We start from the raw sequence: 26,549 nt of genomic DNA, 5'->3' as shown, positions 1-26,549 counted from the left end.
TGTATATTTAGTGTATATTTAGTGCATATATTTAGTGTATATTTAGTGTATATTTGGTGTATACTTAGTGTATATTTAGTGTATATTTAGTGTATATTTGGTGTATATTTAGTGTATATTTAGTGTATATTTGGTGTATATTTAGTGTATATTTAGTGTATATTTGGTGTATATTTAGTGTATATTTGGTGTATATTTAGTGTATATTTAGTGTATATTTAGTGTATATTTGGTGTATATTTAGTGTATATTTGGTGTATATTTAGTGTATATTTGGTGTATATTTAGTGTATATTTAGTGCATATATTTAGTGTATATTTAGTGTATATTTGGTGTATATTTAGTGTATATTTAGTGTATATTTGGTGTATATTTAGTGTATATTTGGTGTATATTTAGTGTATATTTAGTGCATATATTTAGTGTATATTTAGTGTATATTTGGTGTATACTTAGTGTATATTTAGTGTATATTTAGTGTATATTTGGTGTATATTTAGTGTATATTTAGTGTATATTTGGTGTATATTTAGTGTATATTTAGTGTATATTTGGTGTATATTTAGTGTATATTTGGTGTATATTTAGTGTATATTTAGTGCATATATTTAGTGTATATTTAGTGTATATTTGGTGTATACTTAGTGTATATTTAGTGTATATTTGGTGCATATTTGGTGTATACTTAGTGTATATTTAGTGTATATTTGGTGTATATTTAGTGTATATTTAGTGTATATTTAGTGTATATTTGGTGTATATTTAGTGTATATTTAGTGTATATTTGGTGTATATTTAGTGTATATTTAGTGTATATTTGGTGTATATTTGGTGTATATTTAGTGTATATTTAGTGTATATTTGGTGTATATTTAGTGTATATTTAGTGCATATATTTAGTGTATATTTAGTGTATATTTGGTGTATATTTAGTGTATATTTAGTGTATATTTGGTGTATATTTAGTGTATATTTAGTGTATATTTAGTGTATATTTGGTGTATATTTAGTGTATATTTAGTGCATATATTTAGTGTATATTTAGTGTATATTTGGTGTATATTTAGTGTATATTTAGTGTATATTTGGTGTATATTTAGTGTATATTTAGTGTATATTTGGTGTATATTTAGTGTATATTTGGTGTATATTTAGTGTATATTTAGTGCATATATTTAGTGTATATTTAGTGTATATTTGGTGTATACTTAGTGTATATTAGTGTATATTTAGTGTATATTTGGTGTATATTTAGTGTATATTAGTGTATATTTGGTGTATATTTAGTGTATATTTGGTGTATATTTAGTGTATATTTGGTGTATATTTAGTGTATATTTAGTGTATATTTGGTGTATACTTAGTGTATATTTAGTGTATATTTGGTGCATATTTGGTGTATACTTAGTGTATATTTAGTGTATATTTGGTGTATATTTAGTGTATATTTAGTGTATATTTAGTGTATATTTGGTGTATATTTAGTGTATATTTGGTGTATATTTAGTGTATATTTAGTGTATATTTAGTGTATATTTAGTGTATATTTGGTGTATACTTAGTGTATATTTAGTGTATATTTGGTGTATATTTGGTGCATATTTGGTGTATACTTAGTGTATATTTAGTGCATATATTTAGTGTATATTTGGTGTATATTTGGTGTATACTTAGTGTATATTTGGTGTATACTTAGTATATATTTGGTGTATATTTGGTGTATATTTAGTGTATATTTGGTGTCTGGTTTATCATTAACTCTGGTTCATCATTAACTCTGGTTTGTCATTAACTCTGGTTTATCATTAACTCTTGTTCGTCATTAACTCTGGTTTATCATTAACTCTGGTTCATCATTAACTCTGGTTCGTCATTAACTCTGGTGTATCATTAACTCTGGTTCATCATTAACTCTGGTTCATCATTAACTCTGGTTTATCATTAACTCTTGTTCGTCATTAACTCTGGTTTATCATTAACTGTGGTTTATCATTAACTCTGGTGTATCATTAACTCTGGTTCATCATTAACTCTGGTTCATCATTAACTCTGATTTATCATTAACTCTGGTGTATCATTAACTCTGGTTTGTCATTAACTCTGGTGTATCATTAACTCTGGGTCATCATTAACTCTGGTTTATCATTAACTCTGGTTTATCATTAACTGTGGTTCATCATTAACTCTGGTTCGTCATTAACTCTGGTTCATTATTAACTCTGGTTTATCATTAACTCTGGTTCATCATTAACTCTGGTTCATCATTAACTCTGGTTCATTATTAACTCTGGTTTATCATTAACTCTGGTTCATCATTAACTCTGGTTCATTATTAACTCTGGTTTATCATTAACTCTGGTTCATCATTAACTCTGGTTCGTCATTAACTCTGGTTTATCATTAACTCTGGTTCATTATTAACTCTGGTGTATCATTAACTCTGGTTCGTCATTAACTATGGTTCATCATTAACTGTGGTTCGTCATTAACTCTGGTTCATCATTAACTCTGGTTTATCATTGACTCTGGTTCACTATTAACTCTGGTGTATCATTAACTCTGGTTCATCATTAACTCTGGTTCGTCATTAACTCTGGTTCGTCATTAACTCTGGTTTATTATTAACTCTGGTTTATCATTAACTCTGGTTCATCCCACAGCTCTTTCTCCAGTGTATTTTCTCCAGTAGAACACACTAAAGCCTCTTGTAAACAGGGCGGTCTGTCAGACTTTCCACCTGTTGGAATCTGCACACATCATCTTTGTAAATCACCTGCAGACCGTGGGCACACCCCACACACAAAATACTAGATTACACAAGTAAACGAATACAGGCAAACTGGAATCGTACTGGATCCGGCCCAGTGTATCTTATGTTGGCATCCATCCAGCTGATGTCATCATGTCTGTGCGTGTGCTGATGTCATCATGTCTGCGCGTGTGCTGATGTCATCGTGTCTGCGCGTGCACTGATGTCATCATGTCTGTGCATATGCTGATGTCATCGTGTGTGCGTGTGCTGATGTCATCATGTCTGTGCATATGCTGATGTCATCATGTGTGTGCGTGTGCTGATGTCATCATGTGTGTGCGTGTGCTGATGTAATCTTGTGTGTGCGTGTGCTGATGTCATCATGTCTGTGCATATGCTGATGTCATCATGTGTGTGCGTGTGCTGATGTCATCATGTGTGTGCGTGTGCTGATGTAATCTTGTGTGTGCGTGTGCTGATGTCATCGTGTCTGTGTGTGTGCTGATGTCATCATGTGTGTGCGTGTGCTGATGTCATCATGTGTGTGCGTGTGCTGATGTCATCATGTGTGTGCGTGTGCTGATGTTATCATGTCTGTGTGTGTGCTGATGTCATCGTGTGTGCATGTGCTGATGTCATCATGTGTGTGCGTGTGCTGATGTCATCATGTGTGTGCGTGTGCTGATGTCGTCATGTGTGTGCGTGTGCTGATGTCAGTTTCTCAGTTGCTTCTATATTTGTGCCCAGTTTGAAGTACATTGAAACAAAATGGATGTTTCTATGGACGTGTTAAATTGACCCCATTGTAAGTAGAAAATTGCTCTTATTTTTCTAAAGAAATGTCCGCTTTTTCAGGTTATTCACATTTTTTTAGTGAAAACGACCTGAAAACATTGTGCACTAGAACAAAGAGAAAGATTCAGAGTCGTCCTTATTTCTAGACTGTTGTCCAGAGAACAGACCAGAGCTGAAACAGTTTCCATTAGGTGTTGGAAGTGAATGCAGAAATTCATGAGTCGATTAATCGACTCAAACTGATTGAAGGGAAATATTCTGTGTCAGTTTTCCTGAAGTGAAGCTTCTTTGTGCGTCACAATAAGCGTCCGTGTGAAACACAAGAGTGGAACCAAAGTTGAACAGCAGAGAACTGCAGGAAGCAGAGCTGTGATTCAGGAGAACTGGAGTGGAATGATGTTTTTAGGACTGAGTGGATGACTGGGTTCAGCTCTAGAACAGATGATTATTATTGTACTAGTCCATCCTGCTTCAGCTCAGACTGGACCGGATGTGGCCTCTGAAAGATGCAGCGTTGGTCTGACAGCCCTGGTCTTCGGTGTGAGGCCCACAGGGACACGGCTGCAGTGGGTTCTGTGGGCTGCCTTTAAATGTGCTCCTGTCCTGGGCCAGCTCCGGGTTTCTCCTCCTGTTGCCACGCCGCCTAACCCTGGCAGACCCCTCCCATCCTGCCTTCTCACAGACGGTGCCAGTTGAGGTGGATCCGCTGCCAGGTCCACCAGATACCCCCATTAGAAGACCACAGGCTTCCATCTCCTTGTAGTCACATTGGCCAGAGTCCACCCAGCGCTCACTAACAGGTTTGTTCATCTGCAGAAGGTCCCATCCGTGGCTCTGGTACAACAGCTTTGGTGTTTTCCTCTGCGGCACTGCCAAATGTATCACACTCCACTGTTTGGAGATTTTCAGGTCTTAAAACGGACTGTCGTGCACTTGAACGTATCGGCTCTTTATAAAAACCATGCTGTGAGCGTCTGTTATACAGGGTTTACGTTAGAGCTGAAACCATGAGTGGACTCCCAGTGACCTGAGAACCTTCTGCTGAACCTGCAGCTCTGCTTCCTGCAGTTCTCTGCTGTTCAACTTTGGTTCCACTCTTGTGTTTCACACGGACGCTTATTGTGACGCACAAAGAAGCTTCAGTTCAGGAAAACTGCCCCAGAATATTTCCCTTCCATCAGTTCCAGTCCATTCATGGAACGGTGAGTTTCTGCATCGGCTTCAAACACCTGATGTTCAGCTGGAGGTTCCACACAGAGCACAGCTGCACAGGGGGAGGAGTCACAAGGATACGGTCAGTCCCAGGGAACAGCACTGTCCCTCTGATCACCTCGCCAAAGATGCAGCCCACTGACCACATGTCCACTGGACGTCAACACACACACACACACACACACACACACACACACACACACACACACACACACACACACACACACAAACATTGGCTTCCCAGGGCTTTAGGGGACATTACCGACAACTCCAAACCCTCAAATTTAATTATTTATGTTACAGAGAGCTGAGGCTGATGAACTTTTTAACCCTTTATCAGGCAAGTGACTGTTTTTGGTCATTTACAAAACAGTGACAGCAACAGTTACAGTGAGTCACCAATCTGAGGTCCAATGTGGTCTACAGGGTCTGCAGGTCCAATGTGGTCTCCGGGGTCTGTCAGGTCCAATGTGGTCTACAGGGTCTGCAGGTCCAATGTGGTCTACAGGGTCTGTCAGGTCCATTGTGGTCTCCAGGGTCTGCAGGTCCAATGCGGTCTCCAGGGTCTGTCAGGTCCAATGTGGTCTCCAGGGTCTGTCAGGTCCATTGTGGTCTCCAGGGTCTGCAGGTCCAATGCGGTCTCCAGGGTCTGTCAGGTCCAATGTGGTCTCCAGGGTCTGTCAGGTCCAATGTAGTCTCCAGGGTCTGCAGGTCCAATGTGGTCTCCAGGGTCTGTCAGGTCCAATGTGGTCTCCAGGGTCTGCAGGTCCAGTGTGGTCTCCAGGGTCTGTCAGGTCTAATGTGGTCTCCAGGGTCTGCAGGTCCAATGTGGTCTCCAGGGTCTGTCAGGTCCAATGTGGTCTCCAGGGTCTGCAGGTCCAGTGTGGTCTCCAGGGTCTGTCAGGTCCAATGTGGTCTCCAGGGTCTGTCAGGTCCAATGTGGTGTACAGGGTCTGTCAGGTCCAATGTGGTCTACAGGGTCTGTCAGGTCCAGTGTGGTCTCCAGGGTCTGTCAGGTCCAATGTGGTCTCCAGGGTCTGTCAGGTCCAATGTGGTCTCCAGGGTCTGTCAGGTCCAATGTGGTCTCCAGGGTCTGTCAGGTCCAATGTGGTGTACAGGGTCTGTCAGGTCCAATGTGGTGTACAGGGTCTGTCAGGTCCAATGTGGTCTACAGGGTCTGTCAGGTCCAATGTGGTGTACAGGGTCTGTCAGGTCCAATGTGGTCTACAGGGTCTGTCAGGTCCAGTGTGGTCTCCAGGGTCTGTCAGGTCCAATGTGGTCTCCAGGGTCTGTCAGGTCCAATGTGGTCTCCAGGGTCTGTCAGGTCCAATGTGGTCTCCAGGGTCTGTCAGGTCCAATGTGGTGTACAGGGTCTGTCAGGTCCAATGTGGTCTACAGGGTCTGTCAGGTCCAGTGTGGTCTCCAGGGTCTGTCAGGTCCAATGTGGTCTACAGGGTCTGTCAGGTCCAATGTGGTCTACAGGGTCTGTCAGGTCCAATGTGGTGTACAGGGTTTGTCAGGTCCAATGTGGTCTACAGGGTCTGTCAGGTCCAGTGTGGTCTCCAGGGTCTGTCAGGTCCAATGTGGTCTCCAGGGTCTGTCAGGTCCAATGTGGTCTACAGGGTCTGTCAGGTCCAATGTGGTGTACAGGGTTTGTCAGGTCCAATGTGGTCTCCAGGGTCTGTCAGGTCCAATGTGGTCTCCAGGGTCTGTCAGGTCCAATGTGGTCTCCAGGGTCTGTCAGGTCCAATGTGGTCTCCAGGGTCTGTCAGGTCCACCTCTAATGGAACTAATGTAAGGACTGATGTTCAAAGGGGTCATGTGGATGTGGACAGGGGTCTGGACCAGCACACATGGGGTCTAATGTTCTAAAACACATGTTCCTTTCATCTTCCAGGTGTTTTTCTTGTATTTTTTATACATACTTCTTGGATTTGTTTATTTTTTTCGGCAAAACTCTCATTTTTTGATTAAAAGTTTTTGTGCTGGCAAGAGGTGGTTTTTCAGGCGTAGCACTAACGGTATATCACACAAAACTGCAATGGAAAAACCATTTTTCCATAACTAGAGTCCCATGAATAAAAAAAAAAAACGGATGTTGATGGACAGTACAAAAAGCAAAAACTGAATAATTTTTTAATTTAGTAGGAGACAGAGGGGTAATATATAATAATAATGAATACATCTGTAAATCAACACCATATTTACATTCGTCACCATGTTTATGGAATGACTTCCCGTGCCATCTGACGATAATAAAGAAACAAATATTATTTGTGATTTAATGGAAAAACCGACATCACACACTTGTGTTTTTTCAACATTTACCAAATATTGGTGAAGTTTTGCACAGATGTCCAATGGAAAATTAACTACTGATGTCCATTCTTCGTGTCTTATTAAGTGAAAACCTGTCAAACTTCAGTTCCTCTTTTGTCTTTTTCTGTTCTTCCACCTGTTTTGACCCTAAAACACAGTAAAACCAAACCACTGAAGAAAAGGAACACAAGCACAAACTCACAGCAGCTAGAATGAACCTGAAACAGACGACTATTCGCAGCAGAAATAATGTCTGGGGTTAAAGGGTTAACACCTACCCATTGTTACATGTGTTTTTTTGGCCTTTTAAGCTCCTACATTTTCTTACAGACTCAAGAATTAAACTTTGCTCCTAAAACAGATGCTCAAAACTAAATAATTCATGATTAATTCAATGAAAGCAGTGTCTGAGTCACGTATGTGGGCACGCTCAGATGGCACAATGTACAAACTGCACACGTGCACATACAGTGGTCGTCACGTGCACTGTTTATCCAAATATATTCTACTAGTCATCTTGGGGATGCAAATACAGCCCGGTTACTGCAGGAGAATTTCATCTTGCCGGAATAAGACACCAAATAGGATTTAAGATTTACACACAGGCGTGAGAGGAGGATGTTATGTTGCTTATTTGGTGGTGTTATTGCAGGTTCTATTTAAAGTGTTAGAAGAAGATCAGCTGGAATTGTAATTAAAGTCACAGTAAAGATAGTCAGGTGTGAGTGTGGCTTCGTCACCATCTGCACCTCAGTACAACGCAGAGAACAGGCCAGGGACGTCATCTAAGTACAGTTACAAAATATACACAGATGGAAACACAGATGTGGAAAAAAAAAGTACTTTTGTATAATTTCCCAATGAATAATAGATCATTTACCAGTGGCTGCTACTTCCTTCACTAGAAAAAGCACTTCAGTGTATTAGAAGTTAAATTTATCTCAAGCCAGAAACATAAAATGTAATATTTCACATAAAAAAACATTCATTGAGTTCTAGTATTCTTCATTATTATAAGCCTGTAAATAAGTACATAACGTTACCATCATCATCTCGAGAGGCTGCAGTATTTAGCAAGGATACAATCCCTCCCGGGGAAAAGGATTTTGTGGCGCACCATTTCTCCCATAATGCACCCCACCGACCATATATCCACTGCACGCACCGAGGTGAGGAGGTGAGGGTGAGACGAAGAGGGCGCGAGGAAACAAAGAGGAAAGGAAAGGTTAGTGTCGGACACATCAGCACCCCTAGAAGAGCCAACATCCATTAGAAACCAGCTGTTATTCAGTGTCAGAGGAAGATTTAAAGGTGCGGTAGGAGATGTTTTCCTGGAATATTTTTTTAACTAAATTGCTTAAAATCCCCTTCACACCCTCCCAAAAACTGTGTCAGTTTTGTTTAGTTGTTTGATGGATTCTAGAAATGATTCAACATCATATGTTCAAACCAAATGGGAAAGAGAGCTGGCAGAGGAGACCCCAGAGGGGATCTGGTCCCATCTGAGGGAAGCACACCAGCCAACATCACAGGCACCGAAATGGAGAGAATTTAAATGGAAAAATCGAATTCGTTATTTCATCACACCTAAAATGAAAAGTAAACAAATGAATACTCGACAGCCGTGTTGGAGACTTTGTAATCCCATGGATTCAGATCACACATGTTTTGGAAATGTTCACATATCCAACCCTTCTGGTTGAAGGTTCCCTCAGCTGTGTGTCGTGTGTTGGATATGCAATCCCAGATTCATGTCCTGTTCTGTACCTCGGACATTTAGAAGAAACGGTGCACAAAGAAGACAGATATCTGGTCCAGATTAGGGCTGTAACAAAGTATCACTTCTGCAATATATCGTGATATTTCATTTCACAATACTGTATCGATTTTCAAAAGTACTGTATCCATATTCTTATGGAGGTTCATTTTTCTTTTTTGTTTTTTTTTGTTTTTGTTTATGTTTTATTTATTCTTCTTTCACACTCTTTTATTCAATAATGTTGGTTCCTTTATTGGATTGAACTCAAATCCTGTTCTGATGTTAGTTGTGAACTAATAGAATCTGAACATTTGAACAGGATCTGAAACTGGAATGTCTGGAAAACACAATTTCAGTTTGAACACAGTTGGAACATTTGCTGATAGAACATTAGATCCTGTTGGGATCAAATACAAATGTGTTTAGGATTTGTGCAGATTTCTGCTGGAATTCAATTCTTCAAGGAAATAATCATTTTAAAAAAAGAAACAAACAAACAATTGCCTTTTTAACAGTATCATGATATATGGCGATATATCATATGGTGATCCTAGTGTTGTGATTTGTATGGTATCGTCAGATTCCTGCTGGTACACAGCCCTAGTCCAGATCCTCCTGGTGGTCAGGAGGAAGGCCAGAACACAGAACTGTCTTCAGACTGATGCGCCGTCTGATAAACATTGGATTTCAATCATCGATGATAGACTTGTCATGGAACATCTGACACATAAACTGAAGTTCAAAGAAAACCTCTGCATGAAAAACTGGGGAATGGCTGACGTTCACAGACTAATGTATCTACTAAGGAACCTTAAATATTCTGACACCAACACAGGCTGTTCTTTTCACTTGTCTGCTTTTCTCTGCTTTTGCTCGTTTTCTGCTCCTCAACCTGAGGGGATTGTATTGTACTGATAAAAATGAGAAATAAAAACTGTAACAAAATGAATAAATAAATAAACCCCTTCACATCCCAGTTGTAACCAATTAATTAAATGCGCTAACACAAAAATAAAAAACATGTAGTCACCTGTGGAACGGACAGGACTGAAAAAACTTCATCCAATCATTTTTACCGGCCCATCGAAATGATTGAATGATGATATGTCAATCAAACTCAACTGCCATTTGCCCCTCCCCCCTTCCCCCTGTGCGAGAACTCTGGAGGCGTGGCTTCAGAGAAAGGGGTTTGGACTTTTGAATAGTGTGTTTTCAAAATGTAGCTTGCTCGAACCGGTTTTTCCAGGATCTCCTACCCTACCTTTAATGGCAGGCATGTTAAATGAAACAGAAGAAGAAGAAGGAGAAGAAGAAGAAGAAGAAGAAGAAGAAGAAGTAGAAGAAGAAGAAGAAAGGGGAGAGCGAAGCCTCCACAGAGGGCTAACTAAAGTTAGTAAAGTCAAATAAACTTTCCTGTCCCCTGGGGGAAGTTCCAGTTGGGCACAGTGCTACGTATCATTGTTTCACAAGACAAGCTCAAAAGCATCATCACATGGACACACTAGAACAGAGACAGTCTGTCTTATAAACCAGACATGGACCACATCTGACAATGACAACACAGAACACATACAGACGCCTAAAGTGCAGAGAAAAAAAAAAGTAGTAAAGTGCTGCAGTGCTGTGTGTTTGTTGCTCGTTGCTCTATTCCACTAGTTTTTAACATTGTTCAGCAGCTTCATGGACGTTGGGACAAATAATAATTTAAGGCGGTTAGTTTTGCACTTTGGTGTATGAAATCTTCCTGATGGAAGAAGTTTGTGTTCGGTGGACAATGGATGAGTTGGGTCTGAACAAGGTTATTATCGTTAACGAAAACTAACGAAATGATGAAAACTAGAATTGAAAAACAATTTTGTTAACTGAAATAAAAACTATAATTCAAAGAAAAACCATAACTAACTGAAACTGTATTGTGTGTTTACTAAACTAACTAAAACGGATACAAATTCTGGATCCAATTCCCTTGGTTTTGGTCTTTGTCAATGTCAGATTGATGTTCAATGGATTTCTTTGTCTCTCTCAGTTTTCTGTGCTGTCTCCATACGACACTTTTTGCTCCGTCACTTGTGTTCACTTGTGGTTTCCAGGTCGTCTTCTGGTCCCCACTCTACCTGGAAACATGGAGACTAAAGCAGCAGAGTCCTGTCTGGGATTGATTTGAATAGGAGCACAGAGAAGAAGAGAAAAGAGACCACTGAACTACAACTGAACTACAACTGAACTACAACTGAACTACAACTGAACTAAACTAAACTACAACTGAACTAACACTGAACTACAACTGAACTACAACTGAACTACAACTGAACTACAACTGAACTAACACTGAACTACAACTGAACTACAACTGAACTACAACTGAACTACACTGAACTACAACTAAACTAACACTGAACTACAACTGAACTACAACTGAACTAACACTGAACTACAACTGAACTACAACTGAACTAACACTGAACTACAACTGAACTACAACTGAACTACAACTGAACTAAAACTGAACTACAACTGAACTAAAACTGAACTACAACTAAACTACAACTAAACTACAACTGAACTACAACTGAACTAAAACTGAACTACAACTGAACTACAACTGAATTACAACTAAACTACAACTGAACTACAACTGAACTAAAACTAAACTACAACTGAACTACAACTGAACTACAACTAAACTACAACTAAACTACAACTGAACTACAACTGAACTACAACTAAACTACAACTGAACTACAACTGAACTAAAACTAAAACTAAACTACAACTGAACTACAACTGAACTACAACTGAACTAAAACTAAAACTAAACTACAACTGAACTACAACTGAACTACAACTGAACTAGAACTAAACTACAACTGAACTACAACTGAACTACAACTGAACTACAACTAAACTACAACTAAACTACAACTGAACTACAACTAAACTACAACTGAACTACAACTGAACTACAACTGAACTAGAACTAAACTACAACTGAACTACAACTGAACTACAACTAAACTACAACTGAACTACAACTGAATTACAACTAAACTACAACTGAACTGAACTAAAACTGAACTACAACTAAACTACAACTGAACTACAACTGAACTATAACTGAACAACTGAACTACAACTAAACTACAACTGAACTAAAACTGAACAACAACTGAACTACAACTGAACTACAACTGAACTAAAACTGAACTACAACTAAAACTAAACTACAACTAAACTACAACTGAACTAAAACTGAACTACAACTGAACTAAAACTGAACTACAACTAAACTACAACTGAACTACAACTGAACTACAACTGAACTACAACTAAATTAAAACTAAACTAAAACTGAACTACAACTGAACTAAAACTGAACTACAACTAAACTACAACTAAAACTAAGCATTTAGGAAAAAACGAAAACTAATAAAAACTATCAAACCTGCTCTAAAAACGAATAAAATGAAATGAATTAGAGAAAAAAAGTCCAAACTAAATAAAACTAAACTAGAATGAAAAATCCAAAACTTGGGTCTGAAGAGATTTTTGTTGCTTGTTTTATGAGCGACTGGTTCTCCAGATTATCTGTGGTCTGGTCTTCTGTCGTACCTATGCTCTTCGTTGCTGTTTGGTGCAGACTGTCCAGCCTGTTCTTCAGTTGGACTGGTCAGTGTCCATACCAGCTGTGATGTCATATCTGATGAGGCTCTCTCAGATACCTCTGTAAAACTTCTGCAGAACCTGCTTGCTGACCCCATACCTCAAACATGTGGTCCAGGGTCCAAATGTGTCCCCCCAAAGGTTCCAATCCGACCCCTGGGATGAATTTACACAGTGTATAAATTCCACAGTCCAGGCTGTGGAACTCATGTTAGTGTGGGTTCCACATCCAGACCAATCTGATCTACAGTCCAATAAGAACAGCAGAAGAACCCACACAGAAGAACCACTGCAGATTTACTACTGGGTTTGATGGAAAAATAATCTGACATTATGTCTGTAAATAATGACAACTGCAAATGTTTGTCTTTGTTTTAGTGCAAAAAATCACATTAAATTGTGAAACTCTTTCCATTTCCAAACTCTCCTGTACCAATAAAATGTGACTAACCTGAACAAATGTGTCCAACCTGAAATGTCTGTATTAAATTCAGTCCAGTTTGAACTCTTTTCTTCCTGTTCCTCAGTGTTTAGTGTCTTTGGAGATCTGATCCAGAATGCACATGGACTAATGAGAAGTGGAGGAAGAAGACTGAGAAAATTACACTGATTTATCTGAAGAAATGTCCGTTTTATTCAGGTTATTCACATCTTTTTTGTTTGGATAGTTTATAAAAGTCAGTATTTTCATAATTTAATGGGGTTTTTTGCAGTAAAACACAGACATGAATTGTCAGTTGTCATTATTTCTGGGTTCTTCTGTTCTTATTTGACTGGTCCGGCCCACTGCAGATCAAACTGGCTGAATGTGGAACCTGAAAGAACAGGAGTGTGAGAACCCTGCCATACAGCCTCAGCGGTCTTCCAAATCCAGTCTTTGCTGCCGTTTCTTGCACAGGTTGTGTGTGTGGTTTCCAGCAGAGAAGGTTTTGGATGTGGACCCTCAGGTATCTGTGTGTGCCCACTGGACTGACAGTCTGGTCTTGAATGACGGCTGTGACCTCAGCATCTCCATCCTGAAGGCCGTATCTGCGTGTGGACTGGGCTGATGGGCGGGACATGAACGTGAACGCATGCGTCACAGCAGCTCATCCCGGCTGTCACTCACGTCGGACGTTCCGGGGCCTTTGAATTCGTGACTCATCCCTCCAACACTTCCATTTACTGGAGCTCATTTGTAAAGTGGGCCTCCAGCAGCAGTGCCTCTGAGGCCTCAGTTTATGCCATGGCACTTCTTTACAGATGATGAAAGGATAAATGTAACTGTGTTTTACCTGATGATTAAGATCTGTGAAAAACAACCTTTAGTGTTTGTCACAGTCAGAACCCCTCCTGTCTGATCTATTATTGGTTTGTAGCCAAGTAACCTAGTTTGGGTTTTTCCTTCTAGTTTAGTTTTATTTAGTTTGGACTTTTTTTTTTCTCTAATTCAGTTCATTTTAATTTGTTTTTAGAGCAGGTTTGATAGTTCTTATTAGTTTTTGTTTTTTCTAAATGCTTAGTTTTAGTTTAGTTTTTTTTTTCATATTTTTTATCTTTCTCACTGTTGTATTCAAATAAATTCCCAGACAGGACTCTGCTGTTTTCTCCCAGCTTTAGTCTCCATGTTGTTAGGATGAGAAGACGACTGTAAACCACAAGTGACGGACCGTTAAATATCGTATGGTGCCAGCAGCTAAAATTGCTCAAGCGAAATAAATCGATTTCGTATCAATCCGACATTGACAAAGACAAAAACGAAGGGAATTTTATCTATAAGTTAGTTTTAGTTAGTTTTGTAAACACAGAATACATTTTCAGTTAGTTATCATTTTTCTCTTTTAATTATAGTTTTTTTTATTTCAGTTAACAAAAATGTTTTTTCAGTTCTAGTTTTCATCATTTTGTTAGTTTTCATTAACGATAATAACCTTATTTGTAACAAAGGTTTTATTACTTGAACTCCGGCTACGTTTTAACTTTTGATGCAAAGTTTACATGTTGCACAAACATTTGTACGTCAAGGTCATTGAAATGCGCACAAATGTGTAAAACACACTCCAACGCATGTCACTGAATGTGTGTCAGTGTTAATCAAGAACACCTACACAGGAAAAATTACTGAGCATTTTTTCAAGAGTCCAAAGTATTTTCCTCAAAAAGAGTAAATTTGGCTCTATATTGAATTTGGACAGATGTACCCAAAGATGAACTTTTACTCTTTTTAAACAGGGACCAAATGTTATCAGAGTAGAGTCAAATTTTCTTCAATTTGAGTAAATTTTACCAGACCACTAAATCTTTGTTATATGACATGTGATTTGAAGGGTCAGTTTGTTCAAATTAAGAAATAGCTTAATTTATTTTGCGTATCATTAGCCTCAGAGCATAATTGCCTAACTCAAACACAAAGGGACAAAAGTATGTGGACACATTGAATTCAGGTGTTTCTTTTCTATCAGGGGTCTGGGATACAAAACAATAATATTAAATGTTATAATATAGTTTTATATTGTGATCAATATCATATTGATTATTAATATTGATGTTTATATCTCAAATCATCATGAACAGAACATCTTACAGCTGTACCCATGATGATGTGTCCTAATATTTTTGTCCATATAGTTTATAAACATCAATATTTCCTTAAAATTTAATGGGAGATTTTTCTTCCTAAGTGAAATGTGAAGAAAGTAGATGGTTAGTTGTGGCAGAATTATTATTTATTTTAGAAATTTAGAGGTAGAAGATTTTAAATCACAGTCATAGATTAAAAAAAAAAAAAATCAGTGTTGAGAGAAACAGACCTTGAGATTAAGTCAAAATCATCTCTGACGCATTTTGGAAGTAAAAATAACAGTTTAAACCAAACTAACCGATGCAATGATATTTATCCCAATATAAAACTATATTATGGCATTAGTCATTGTTGTTTTGTATCCCAGACCCCTGTTAGAAAAGAAACACCTGAATTCAACATGTCCACATACTTTTGTCCATTTGTGTATGAGTTAAGCAATTATGCTATGAGGCTAACGAAATGTAATATATAATAAATGATAACGTAAGCTGTTGAAAATGCTGGATTTTAACTTTACAGCTGAGCGATATCTTAAACGTACCTGACGTATGTTCTCTGTTCTCACTCTGTGTTTTTCTTATGTCACACATTCATTTAAAATGGGCTGTATTTGAATATTTTACACAGACAGTGGTATTATGGGATTGGTAACGTTAGCGTTACTACACAAGTGAGTTTGTTCAAGTCAGTTTATCATCATTCTTAAGCATTAAGTGAATTTCAACCTGCAGGTGCTTGTGTAACGTGTTCTGCTGCTGCTGTTATGGCATTTGAAAAGGTGTTCAGATCATCTCCATGGTAACGGCTTTACTGCACAAATAACACAGCTGACAGATGAGTTTAAAAAGAAGTGAAAAGTGTAGCATGAAAAGCACCACAGAGAGGCCCCTGACTGCAGTGGGCTGTTCTAATGTTTAGTTTACGGACGGCTGATATATCGGGCCGATATAGAGAACTTTTTCAATGTCAGCCATCTGCCTTCTTTTTTTTTTTTTTGAAAGCCGATATTTGATCAGTAGTAAAAATGTTATCAGATCTGATCAAACACCTGTGTGGGCAGCACTTGAAGTTCAATAAATGTAGTATCTGGTATTATACGTATAATACATCTGGTATTATACATTATACCTATTATACACACACACACACACACATATATATGTGTGTGTGTGTGTGTGTATATATATATATATATATACACACACACATATACATATATATATATATATATATATATATATATACAGGCATTATCTTCTGGTGGACAACAAAGTGCGGGAGCTGTCCAGAGGGGAGGTGCTGAAATGCTGCATGTCTGGAAGAGGTTGTCCAGAACACGTCAAATACGTCTACATACGTCAATATGTGTTGGAGATAAGTTCAATATAAGTTACACATAAGTTAGAAATAAGTTCTGTATACGCAAGACATGATGTGGACATGTTTCCACTTATGGGGATGGAACAGATTCATGGCACTTCAGTGAATTTCAATGGGGAAAACTGATCTGATATCAGAGCAAACTGAGTTACAAGCTTAGTCATGAATTAAACTCATAAGTCAAGTTACCACTGTATTTAAAAAAAAATCATGGAAGAAATACTTCTAGGGCCCAAAAAAGAGTTTGTTCGAGGTGCTCTTTGGAAAAAAGGGATTCATAAAGTAGATGACCAACAGGAAGAAAACCCCAAGGCCCTCTGTTTAAATACTGAAGTGTTTTTAAGGCCTATGTATGAGCAGGCCACCACAAGAAAGAGAAGAAAGAGAAGAAAGAGAAGAAAGAGAAGAAAGGCATTTTAAGGCTTAAAGAGACTGCCTTGGACTTTCCTTCCTGTTTGTTATTTACCACTGTATTAAAATAATCTGATGCAACATCTTATACAGTTTTGGCTTACAGTTGAAACGTTTACCCTCTTCACTGCTATATATACATATATATCTATATAGATATAGATATAGATATGGATAGATAGATAGATAGATAGATAGATAGATAGATAGATAGATAGATAGATAGATAGATAGATAGATAGATAGATAGATAGATAGATAGATAGATAGATAGATAGATAGATAGATAGATAGATAGATAGATAGATAGATAGATAGATAGATAGATACAGGGTGGGGAAGCCAAATGTACAATATTCTCAGGCAGGGATTGAAAGACAGTGTATGACCAATTAGTTTATTGAAAGTCATGAGAATTTATTTGCCACAAGAAAATGTCCATAATAGAAAATGTTTTTATTCTATGTGTCCTCCTTCTTTCTCAATAACTGCCTTCACACGCTTCCTGAAACTGTGCAAGTGTTCCTCAAATATTGGGGTGACAACTTCTCCCATTCTTCTTTAATAGTATCTTCCAGACTTTCTGGTAATAGTTTTGCTCATAGTCATTCTCTTCTTTCCATTATAAACAGTCTTTATGGACACTCCAACTATTTTTGAAATCTCCTTTGGTGTGACGAGTGCATTCAGCAAATCACACACTCTTTGACGTTTTCTTTCCTGATTACTCATATGGGCAAAAGTTTCTGCAAAGGTATGGATAATAGTGTTAGGTATGATTATGACATCAGTATATGTTTGGGTTCAAAACAACTGACGCAGTGTCTGCTGAGAAAAAACAACTAAATGTTCAGTGTACATTTGGCTTCCCCACCCTGTGTATATATATATATATGTATATGTATATATACACACAGTATAAGGTCAAAACACAGTCATGTCCCGTCAGAGACAAGGTTCTAATAGTTTTGGATTTTTCATTCTAGTTTAGTTTTATTTAGATTGGACTTTTTTTTCACTAATTCAGTTCATTTTAATAAATTTTTAGAGCAGGTTTGATAGTTTTTATTAGTTTTCATTTTTTTCTAAATGCTTAGTTTTAGTTTAGTTTGGTTTTCGTTTAGTTGTAGTTTAGTTTTAGTTTGGTTGTAGTTCAGTTGTAGTTTAGTTGTAGTTCAGTTGTAGTTCAGTTTTAGTTCAGTTGTAGTTCAGTTGTAGTTTAGTTGTAGTTTAGTTGTAGTTCAGTTGTAGTTCAGGTGTAGTTTAGTTTTAGTTCAGTTGTAGTTCAGTTGTAGTTTAGTTGTAGTTTAGTTGTAGTTCAGTTGTAGTTCAGTTGTAGTTTAGTTTTAGTTTAGTTGTAGTTCAGTTGTAGTTCAGTTTTAGTTCAGTTGTAGTTCAGTTGTAGTTTAGTTGTAGTTCAGTTGTAGTTCAGTTGTAGTTCAGTTTTAGTTCAGTTGTAGTTTAGTTGTAGTTTAGTTGTAGTTCAGTTGTAGTTCAGTTGTAGTTTAGTTTTAGTTTAGTTGTAGTTCAGTTGTAGTTTAGTTGTAGTTCAGTTGTAGTTCAGTTGTAGTTTAGTTGTAGTTCAGTTGTAGTTCAGTTGTAGTTCAGTTGTAGTTTAGTTTTAGTTCAGTTGTAGTTTAGTTGTAGTTCAGTTGTAGTTTAGTTTTAGTTTAGTTGTAGTTTAGTTGTAGTTCAGTTGTAGTTTAGTTTTAGTTTAGTTGTAGTTCAGTTGTAGTTCAGTTGTAGTTCAGTGGTCTCTTTTCTCTTCTTCTCTGTCGTTGTATTCAAATAAATCCCAGACAGGACTCTGCTCATTTTGTTAGTTTTCGTTAACGATAATAACCTTGGTCAGAGAGTGAACTTTAATTGATTGCCATTCCATTTGTCAAACAGTCTCCAAAACAGTGTTTTTCAACCTTGGGGTCGGGACCCCACATGGGGTCGCCTGGAATTCAAACGGGGTCGCCTGAAATTTCTAATAATTGATAAAAAGAATAATAAATTACTAATAAAAAAATATTTTTTTAATGATTCAATATATTTTTCATTATAATTAAAACACCACACATTTTTCCTACTACAAATCCAGTTCAAATAAAATACAGTAATAATATCTGAGAGGACACATCTGGATTGACCTGGTCATGTGACTGCATGTGTCGCTACGCTTCAACCTGCACGGACACAGTTGCAGTCAGAAAACTGGGCTGAACAGAAAATGGACAGAGTTCTTCTGCCTGGCCCCGCTAAGACATCTAAGAGAAAGATGTCTTCGTTCTGAATGTCTGGGGTCGCTAGAAATTTGTGATGTTAAACTGGGGTCATGAGCCAAAAAAGTTTGGGAACCGCTGCCGGAAAATGTCCCGTCAGAGAGATTTCAAATAGCGTGTTTTGACCCTATGTCCAATTCCCATTCTGACAAAATACAATGAGATAGAGTCTTCTGTCCATATCAGCCATGTCGCCCTAGTGCACATGAGGTGACCTGAGAACAACAGAGACATCCCTCAGAAATGTCACTTCTCACCATTTTCTTTGTATCCCATTCCCAGGATCACCTCTGGGGCTCTGTAGTATCTGGTCACCACATAAGGAGTCATCATGAAGCTGGTGCCTGCAGTTCTGGCCAGTCCAAAGTCCAGGATCTTCAGCGTACAGTCTGATTTCACCACTATATTGCTTGGTTTGAGATCCTGGAGACAGAAAAAAAAAAACATGAGAATAGGAACGTAACCATAACTGGTCTGATGAGAAACCGCCCTCAAACTCCCAGTGTTTAGTATGAGCACTGAAACTGGAATTACCATGATAATCATGTTTGAGAGAGAGAGAGAGAGAGAGAGAGAGACAGACCTCCGTTCTATCTATCTATCTATCTATCTATCGTTCTATCTATCATTCTATCGTTCTATCGTTCTATCTATCGTTCTATCTATCATTCTATCGTTCTATCGTTCTATCTATCGTTCTATCGTTCATTCTATCGTTCTATCGTTCTATCTATCGTTCTATCGTTCATTCTATCGTTCTATCGTTCATTCTATCGTTCTATCGTTCTATCTATCGTTCTATCATTCATTCTATCGTTCTATCATTCTATCTATCGTTCTATCGTTCATTCTATCGTTCTACCTATCGTTCTATCATTCATTCTATCGTTCTATCGTTCTATCTATCGTTCTATCGTTCATTCTATCGTTCTATCGTTCTATCTATCGTTCTATCATTCATTCTATCGTTCTATCTATCGTTCTATCATTCATTCTATCGTTCTAATCGTGTCATCTATCGTTCTATCACGTTCATTCATTATCGTTTCTAAAGATCTATCGTTTCTAACCTATCGTTCTAAATATCATTCATTTCTATCGTTCTATCTGTCTATCTTTCATTCTATCGTTCTATCGTTCTATCTATCGTTCTATCATTCTTCTATCGTTCTATTGCTACGTTCATCGTTCTTCTAGTCGTGCTATCGTTTCTAATCTATCGTTCTAGTACGTCATTCTATCGTTCTATCGTTCTATCTATCGTTCTATCATTCATTCTATCGTTCTATCGTTCTATCGTTCATTCTATCGTTCTATCGTTCTATCTATCTGTCTATCTCTGAAAAAGAAACCCAAACAACTCAAAGTTGAAGTGTAAAATGCTCAGACAGTGTCCGTACGCGTCCATCTTTAATGCACGTGTATGTTTGATGTTTTCATGTGAATATTTAAATGTTTCTGCAACAGAAAGTACATTGTGCTGTTATTTTATTTATTTGTTTGTTTTTTAAAAATACAACTTTATTAAATAATTACAGTGTGTGTTTAAGTACTTTTTGAACATTCTGAGCACATTTTAACAATACTGCGATAATAACGATAACCGTGATCATTTTGGTCACAATAACCGTGATATGACATTTCCATTTGGTTCCATCCCTACATGAGAGGCTGTCAACCATGTATTTATATGAATGAGCGTGTTTACATGACCATTAAAGTCCGATAACTGGGAGTAATGGGATTATTGGACTAATCACATCTGATGTGTTTACATGCAGTTAAGAAATGGGATAATCAGAATACTCTGGTTTCGACGCTCCAGTCCAACACGTATGTAGACAGTGACTGTAGACTCCAACTTCCTGGTATTGTCTTCTGCTCACATGCGACTACATAACCTCTGTTTTCTACGATTGTAATTATGCTTACACATACGCAGAAAAAGAGCAAAACACAGCGGATTAACCTGTATGAATGCAGGAAGACATCAGAGTATTGAGGAGAAATCCAGGTGCGTTAATCTGATTTCTCATAATCAGATTACTGCTGATATCTGATCAAACATATTAGATGATGCTGTTTACACTTCAGTCATCTGAGAACTCCACAATCAGATCATGATAATGAATAAGTATTTGTGAGCATGTCAGTGGGCTCACTGATAATCCTTTTCTGGTTTTAACAGCTGGCTTTTGACTTGTTTTTTATGCGCATTAACCCTGTAAAGACTGAACCATTAAATCACTGACAGAAAATTCCAGTTCTCTGAAACTGGAGCCGTTATTGGTCCTTCTGAACAACACAAAAAGTTTTTTTCCAGATATCAATTTCCATGTATGAGTTTTAATTTTGTATCATATTTGATACTTTGGGTCTAAATGCTCAAATATTATTATTTTTTGAACATTATTTTTATTGAACATTTTCAAAATGATACAGTCCAGCGCAGTGCGTACAAGTTGTATGAAATGTATCCAGATCCAAAATACGTCCACAGCGATGATCTCCAAAGTCTGTATTAAATCTGTTTCAGGTAGTTGCAGTCTGAGATCGCAGATATTCCAACACTTTATCAAACTTTGCTGTAAAGACGTCCTTCTGAGAATATGATTATTTTTGAACAAACAAAAGCATAATAGAACACAAACATGTCTAACAAATAGTTAATTCCTTTTCATTTTGTTCCTTCCTCATTACTGTCAGCCTTGTAGTGTCACTAAAGGCCTGTGGCGAGTGAACTCCTCCCCCTGGTGGATTATCTGTGTATTGCAAATAACTGTATACGTTTTTAATTTCATTTCATTTATTTGGTTCATGGTTGTGCATGTCATCAGCAGACATTCAGTAATCATCAGGTGAACAAACATGCACACACCCACGACCGAAAAGGAGCAAAATGAAGAAAATGGTCCATTTCCTGCCCCCGTCTGAACAATAATAGCCTTCATGGTTAGAGATACACAACGAGCTACAAAGTCTGACAAACCAAACCACATCCATCCAAAGACTAGAAAAGCACTCACACACCACCCCCCCATCACCACCAACATTTAATCATTTGTTCCTTAAGATAAGTTAAGATAAGATAAGATAAGTTAAGATAAGATAAGATAAGATAAGATAAGATAAGTTAAGATAAGATAAGATAAGTTAAGATAAGATAAGATAAGATAAGTTAAGATAAGATAAGTTAAGTTACAGATAAGATAAAGATAAGATATTAAGATAAGAATAAGAATAAGATAAGTTAGAGTAAGATAAGATAAGATAAGATAAGATAAGATAAGATAAGTTAAGATAAGATAAGTTAAGATAAGATAAGATAAGATAAGATAAGTTAAGATAAGATAAGTTAAGTTAAGATAAGATAAGATAAGTTAAGATAAGATAAGATAAGTTAAGATAAGATAAAATAAGATAGACCGACAGACAGACAGACAGACAGACAGAACAGCCCGACAGACCAACAGACACACACACACACACACACACACACACAGACACACACACACACACACAGACAGACAGAACAGACACACAGACACACACACACACAGAACAGGCACACAGACACACACACACACACACACACACACACACAGACAGACACACACACACACAGAACAGACACACAGACACACACACACACAGACAGAACAGACACACACACACACACAGAACAGACACACAGACACACACACACACACAGAACAGACACACAGACACACACACACACACAGACAGAACAGACACACAGACACACACACACACAGACAGAACAGACACACACACACACACAGACAGAACAGACACACAGACACACAGACACAGACACAGACACACACACACACACAGACAGAACACACACACACACACACACACACAGACAGAACAGACACACACACACACAGAACAGACACACAGACACACACACACACACAGAACAGACACACAGACACACACACACACACAGACAGAACAGACACACAGACACACACACACACAGACAGAACAGACACACACACACACACAGACAGAACAGACACACAGACACAGACACAGACACAGACACACACACACACACAGACAGAACAGACACACACACACACACACACACACAGAACACACACACACACACACACACACACACAGAACAGACACACAGACACACACACACACACACAGACACACACACACACACACACAGACACACACACACACAGACAGACAGACACACACACACACAGACAGACAGAACAGACACACAGACACACACACACACACAGAACAGACACATAGACACACACACACACAGACAGAACAGACACACACACACACACACACACACAGAACAGACACACAGACACACACACACACAGACAGAACAGACACACAGACACAGACACAGACACAGACACACACACACACACAGACAGAACAGACACACACACACACACACACACACAGAACAGACACACACACACACACACACACACACAGAACAGACACACAGACACACACAGACAGAACACACACACACACAGAACAGACACACACACACACACACACACACACACAGAAAAACAGACAGACCAACGCTGGCAAAACCAGGACCTCCTTGGCGGAGGTAAAAATACAAAATGAAGACAGAACCAAGTGTAGAACTCCATCTCCAGTTAGTACCAAACAAACCAAACACAGGTACATATGTACCTGATGAAATGATGCAAAACAATTACGAGACTAAAATAAGTAAATAAATATCAGGTTTCGCAAGAAAAAACATATCACACTGATCATGTTGAGCACGGGTGTTAAACATGCGGCCCGGGGCCCAAATTCAGCCCTGCCAAATGACCATATCTGGCCCCTGGGATGAGCTAGTGAAATGCAAAAATTACACTGACGATATTAACGATCAGTGGAGTCCAAATCATTTTAATTCAGGTTCCACATACAGACAAATATAATTTCAAGTGGGTCAATCCAGTAAAATACTATCGTAGTAACCTATAAATAATGACAACTGCAAATGTTCTCGTTGTTTTAGTGTAAAAAAAGTAAAATTACATGAAAATGTTTACATCGACAAACTTTCCTTTATCAAAAATGTGAACAACCTGAACAAATATGAACAATCTGAAATGTCTTAAGAGAAATAAATGCAATTGTACCAATATTCTGTCTGTTAGTAAATTTGTGGTGTTTTTGTAATTGTAAGGTAAGTTGTAACACACATGTGTAAATGATAAACTGAGGCAGAATATTGTGAAAAGTTGCACCTGTTTTTCTGACGACATTTCAAGTTGTCCATGTTATTCAGATTTTTAAGGAAACTATATAGATGTAAATATTGATATAATGTAATTTTACTTTTGTCTCTGTTCTTATCTGACTGGTTCAGTCCACTGCAGAGCTTATTGGGGTGAATGTGGAACTGAACTAAAATGACTTTGACAGCTGTGATGTAGAGGGCTTCAAAACTAATACGATACGTTTGGCATTAACGGGTTAACTCTGGTCACATTCATGATCAGCTCATTACACTGTTTCCTTTTTTGTCACTTAATACCAAAACAATGTGTAAGGTTTCATGTTTTGTGCTAAACTGACTTGTCTGTTGATGTTCTATTCCACAGTGGTGTCCACACTGATCCAACCACCTCCAATAATGTAAGATGAGAACTGCTGGCTTTTTGCTTCCTACCCTGTGAATAATGCCGGCTGAGTGCAGATGCTTGATCCCACACAGCATCTGGTAGAGCAGGTAGGACATTCGCTCATGGTCCAGCTCCATCTGGATCACCTGGCACAAGTTGGCATCCATCAGCTCCATCACTAGGTACCTGCCAAAAGATCGGTTTATTGATTAGTCGGACTAATTTGAATACAATCACGCTTCACACTCACAAAGGGTGAAATTCACCGAAAGCAAATGGACGCTGTTGCACATGTGCCACCATGATGTAAATGAGCTCAAACTCACACCTTCTGTCTGTAAATGTGCCTTGTTCAGACCCAGACCACTTTCATATGTGCTCCTAAGTCTGCTATCTTCAGTCTGAACAGCCAGGTTCAAGGTTCAAGGTTCAAGCTTCCTTTATTTCCACCTGTGGGTGGATTTGTTATCGGTTGTTATTACGTTATCGGCCGTTATTATGTTATCGGTTGTTATTACGTTATCGGCCGTTATTATGTTATCGGTTGTTATTACGTTATCGGCCGTTATTACGTTATCGGTTGTTATTACGTTATCGGCCGTTATTATGTTATCGGTTGTTATTACGTTATCGGCCGTTATTATGTTATCGGTTGTTATTACGTTATCGGCCGTTATTACGTTATCGGTTGTTATTACGTTATCGGTTGTTATTATGTTATCGGCCGTTATTACGTTATCAGTTGTTATTATGTTATCGGCCGTTATTACGTTATCGGCCGTTATTATGTTATCGGTTGTTATTACGTTATCGGCCGTTATTATGTTATCGGTTGTTATTACGTTATCGGCCGTTATTACGTTATCGGTTGTTATTACGTTATCGGTTGTTATTATGTTATCGGCCGTTATTACGTTATCAGTTGTTATTATGTTATCGGCCGTTATTACGTTATCGGCCGTTATTACGTTATCGGTTGTTATTACGTTATCGGCCGTTATTATGTTATCGGTTGTTATTACGTTATCGGCCGTTATTATGTTATCGGTTGTTATTATGTTATCGGCCGTTATTACGTTATCGGCCGTTATTACGTTATCGGTTGTTATTACGTTATCGGCCGTTATTATGTTATCGGTTGTTATTACGTTATCAGTTGTTATTATGTTATCGGCCGTTATTACGTTATCGGCCGTTATTACGTTATCGGTTGTTATTACGTTATCGGCCGTTATTATGTTATCGGTTGTTATTACGTTATCGGCCGTTATTACGTTATCGGTTGTTATTACGTTATCGGCCATTATTATGTTATCGGTTGTTATTACGTTATCGGCCGTTATTATGTTATCGGTTGTTATTACGTTAACGGCCGTTATTACGTTATCGGTTGTTATTACGTTATCGGCCGTTATTATGTTATCGGTTGTTATTACGTTACCGGCCGTTATTACGTTATCGGTTGTTATTACGTTATCGGCCGTTATTATGTTATCGGTTGTTATTACGTTATCGGCCGTTATTACGTTATCGGTTGTTATTACGTTATCGGCCGTTATTATGTTATCGGTTGTTATTACGTTATCGGCCGTTATTACGTTATCGGCCGTTATTACGTTATCGGTTGTTATTACGTTATCGGCCGTTATTACGTTATTGGTTGTTATTACGTTATCGGCCGTTATTACGTTATCGGTTGTTATTACGTTATCGGCTCTTATTGCGTTATCAGTTGTTATTACGTTATCGGTTGTTATTATGTTA

At 38.0% G+C, this 26,549-nt stretch overlaps 1 protein-coding gene across 1 annotated transcript in view; it reads right to left on the bottom strand.

Annotated features, from left to right (window-relative positions):
- Nucleotides 1-26,549, bottom strand: part of mapk10 (mitogen-activated protein kinase 10) — a 94,734-nt gene that overhangs the window by 34,063 nt on the left and 34,122 nt on the right. Inside the window, 3 exon segments of the mRNA XM_030148615.1 lie at nt 8,163-8,234; nt 19,380-19,545; nt 24,833-24,971. Of these exon segments, the coding sequence (XP_030004475.1) occupies nt 8,163-8,234; nt 19,380-19,545; nt 24,833-24,971 (377 nt within the window).

The sequence above is a fragment of the Sphaeramia orbicularis genome, chromosome 12 (genome assembly GCF_902148855.1).
Source record: "Sphaeramia orbicularis chromosome 12, fSphaOr1.1, whole genome shotgun sequence".
In the NCBI taxonomy this organism is placed as follows: domain Eukaryota; kingdom Metazoa; phylum Chordata; class Actinopteri; order Kurtiformes; family Apogonidae; genus Sphaeramia; species Sphaeramia orbicularis.
This window is presented reverse-complemented; position numbering and strand designations above follow the sequence as displayed.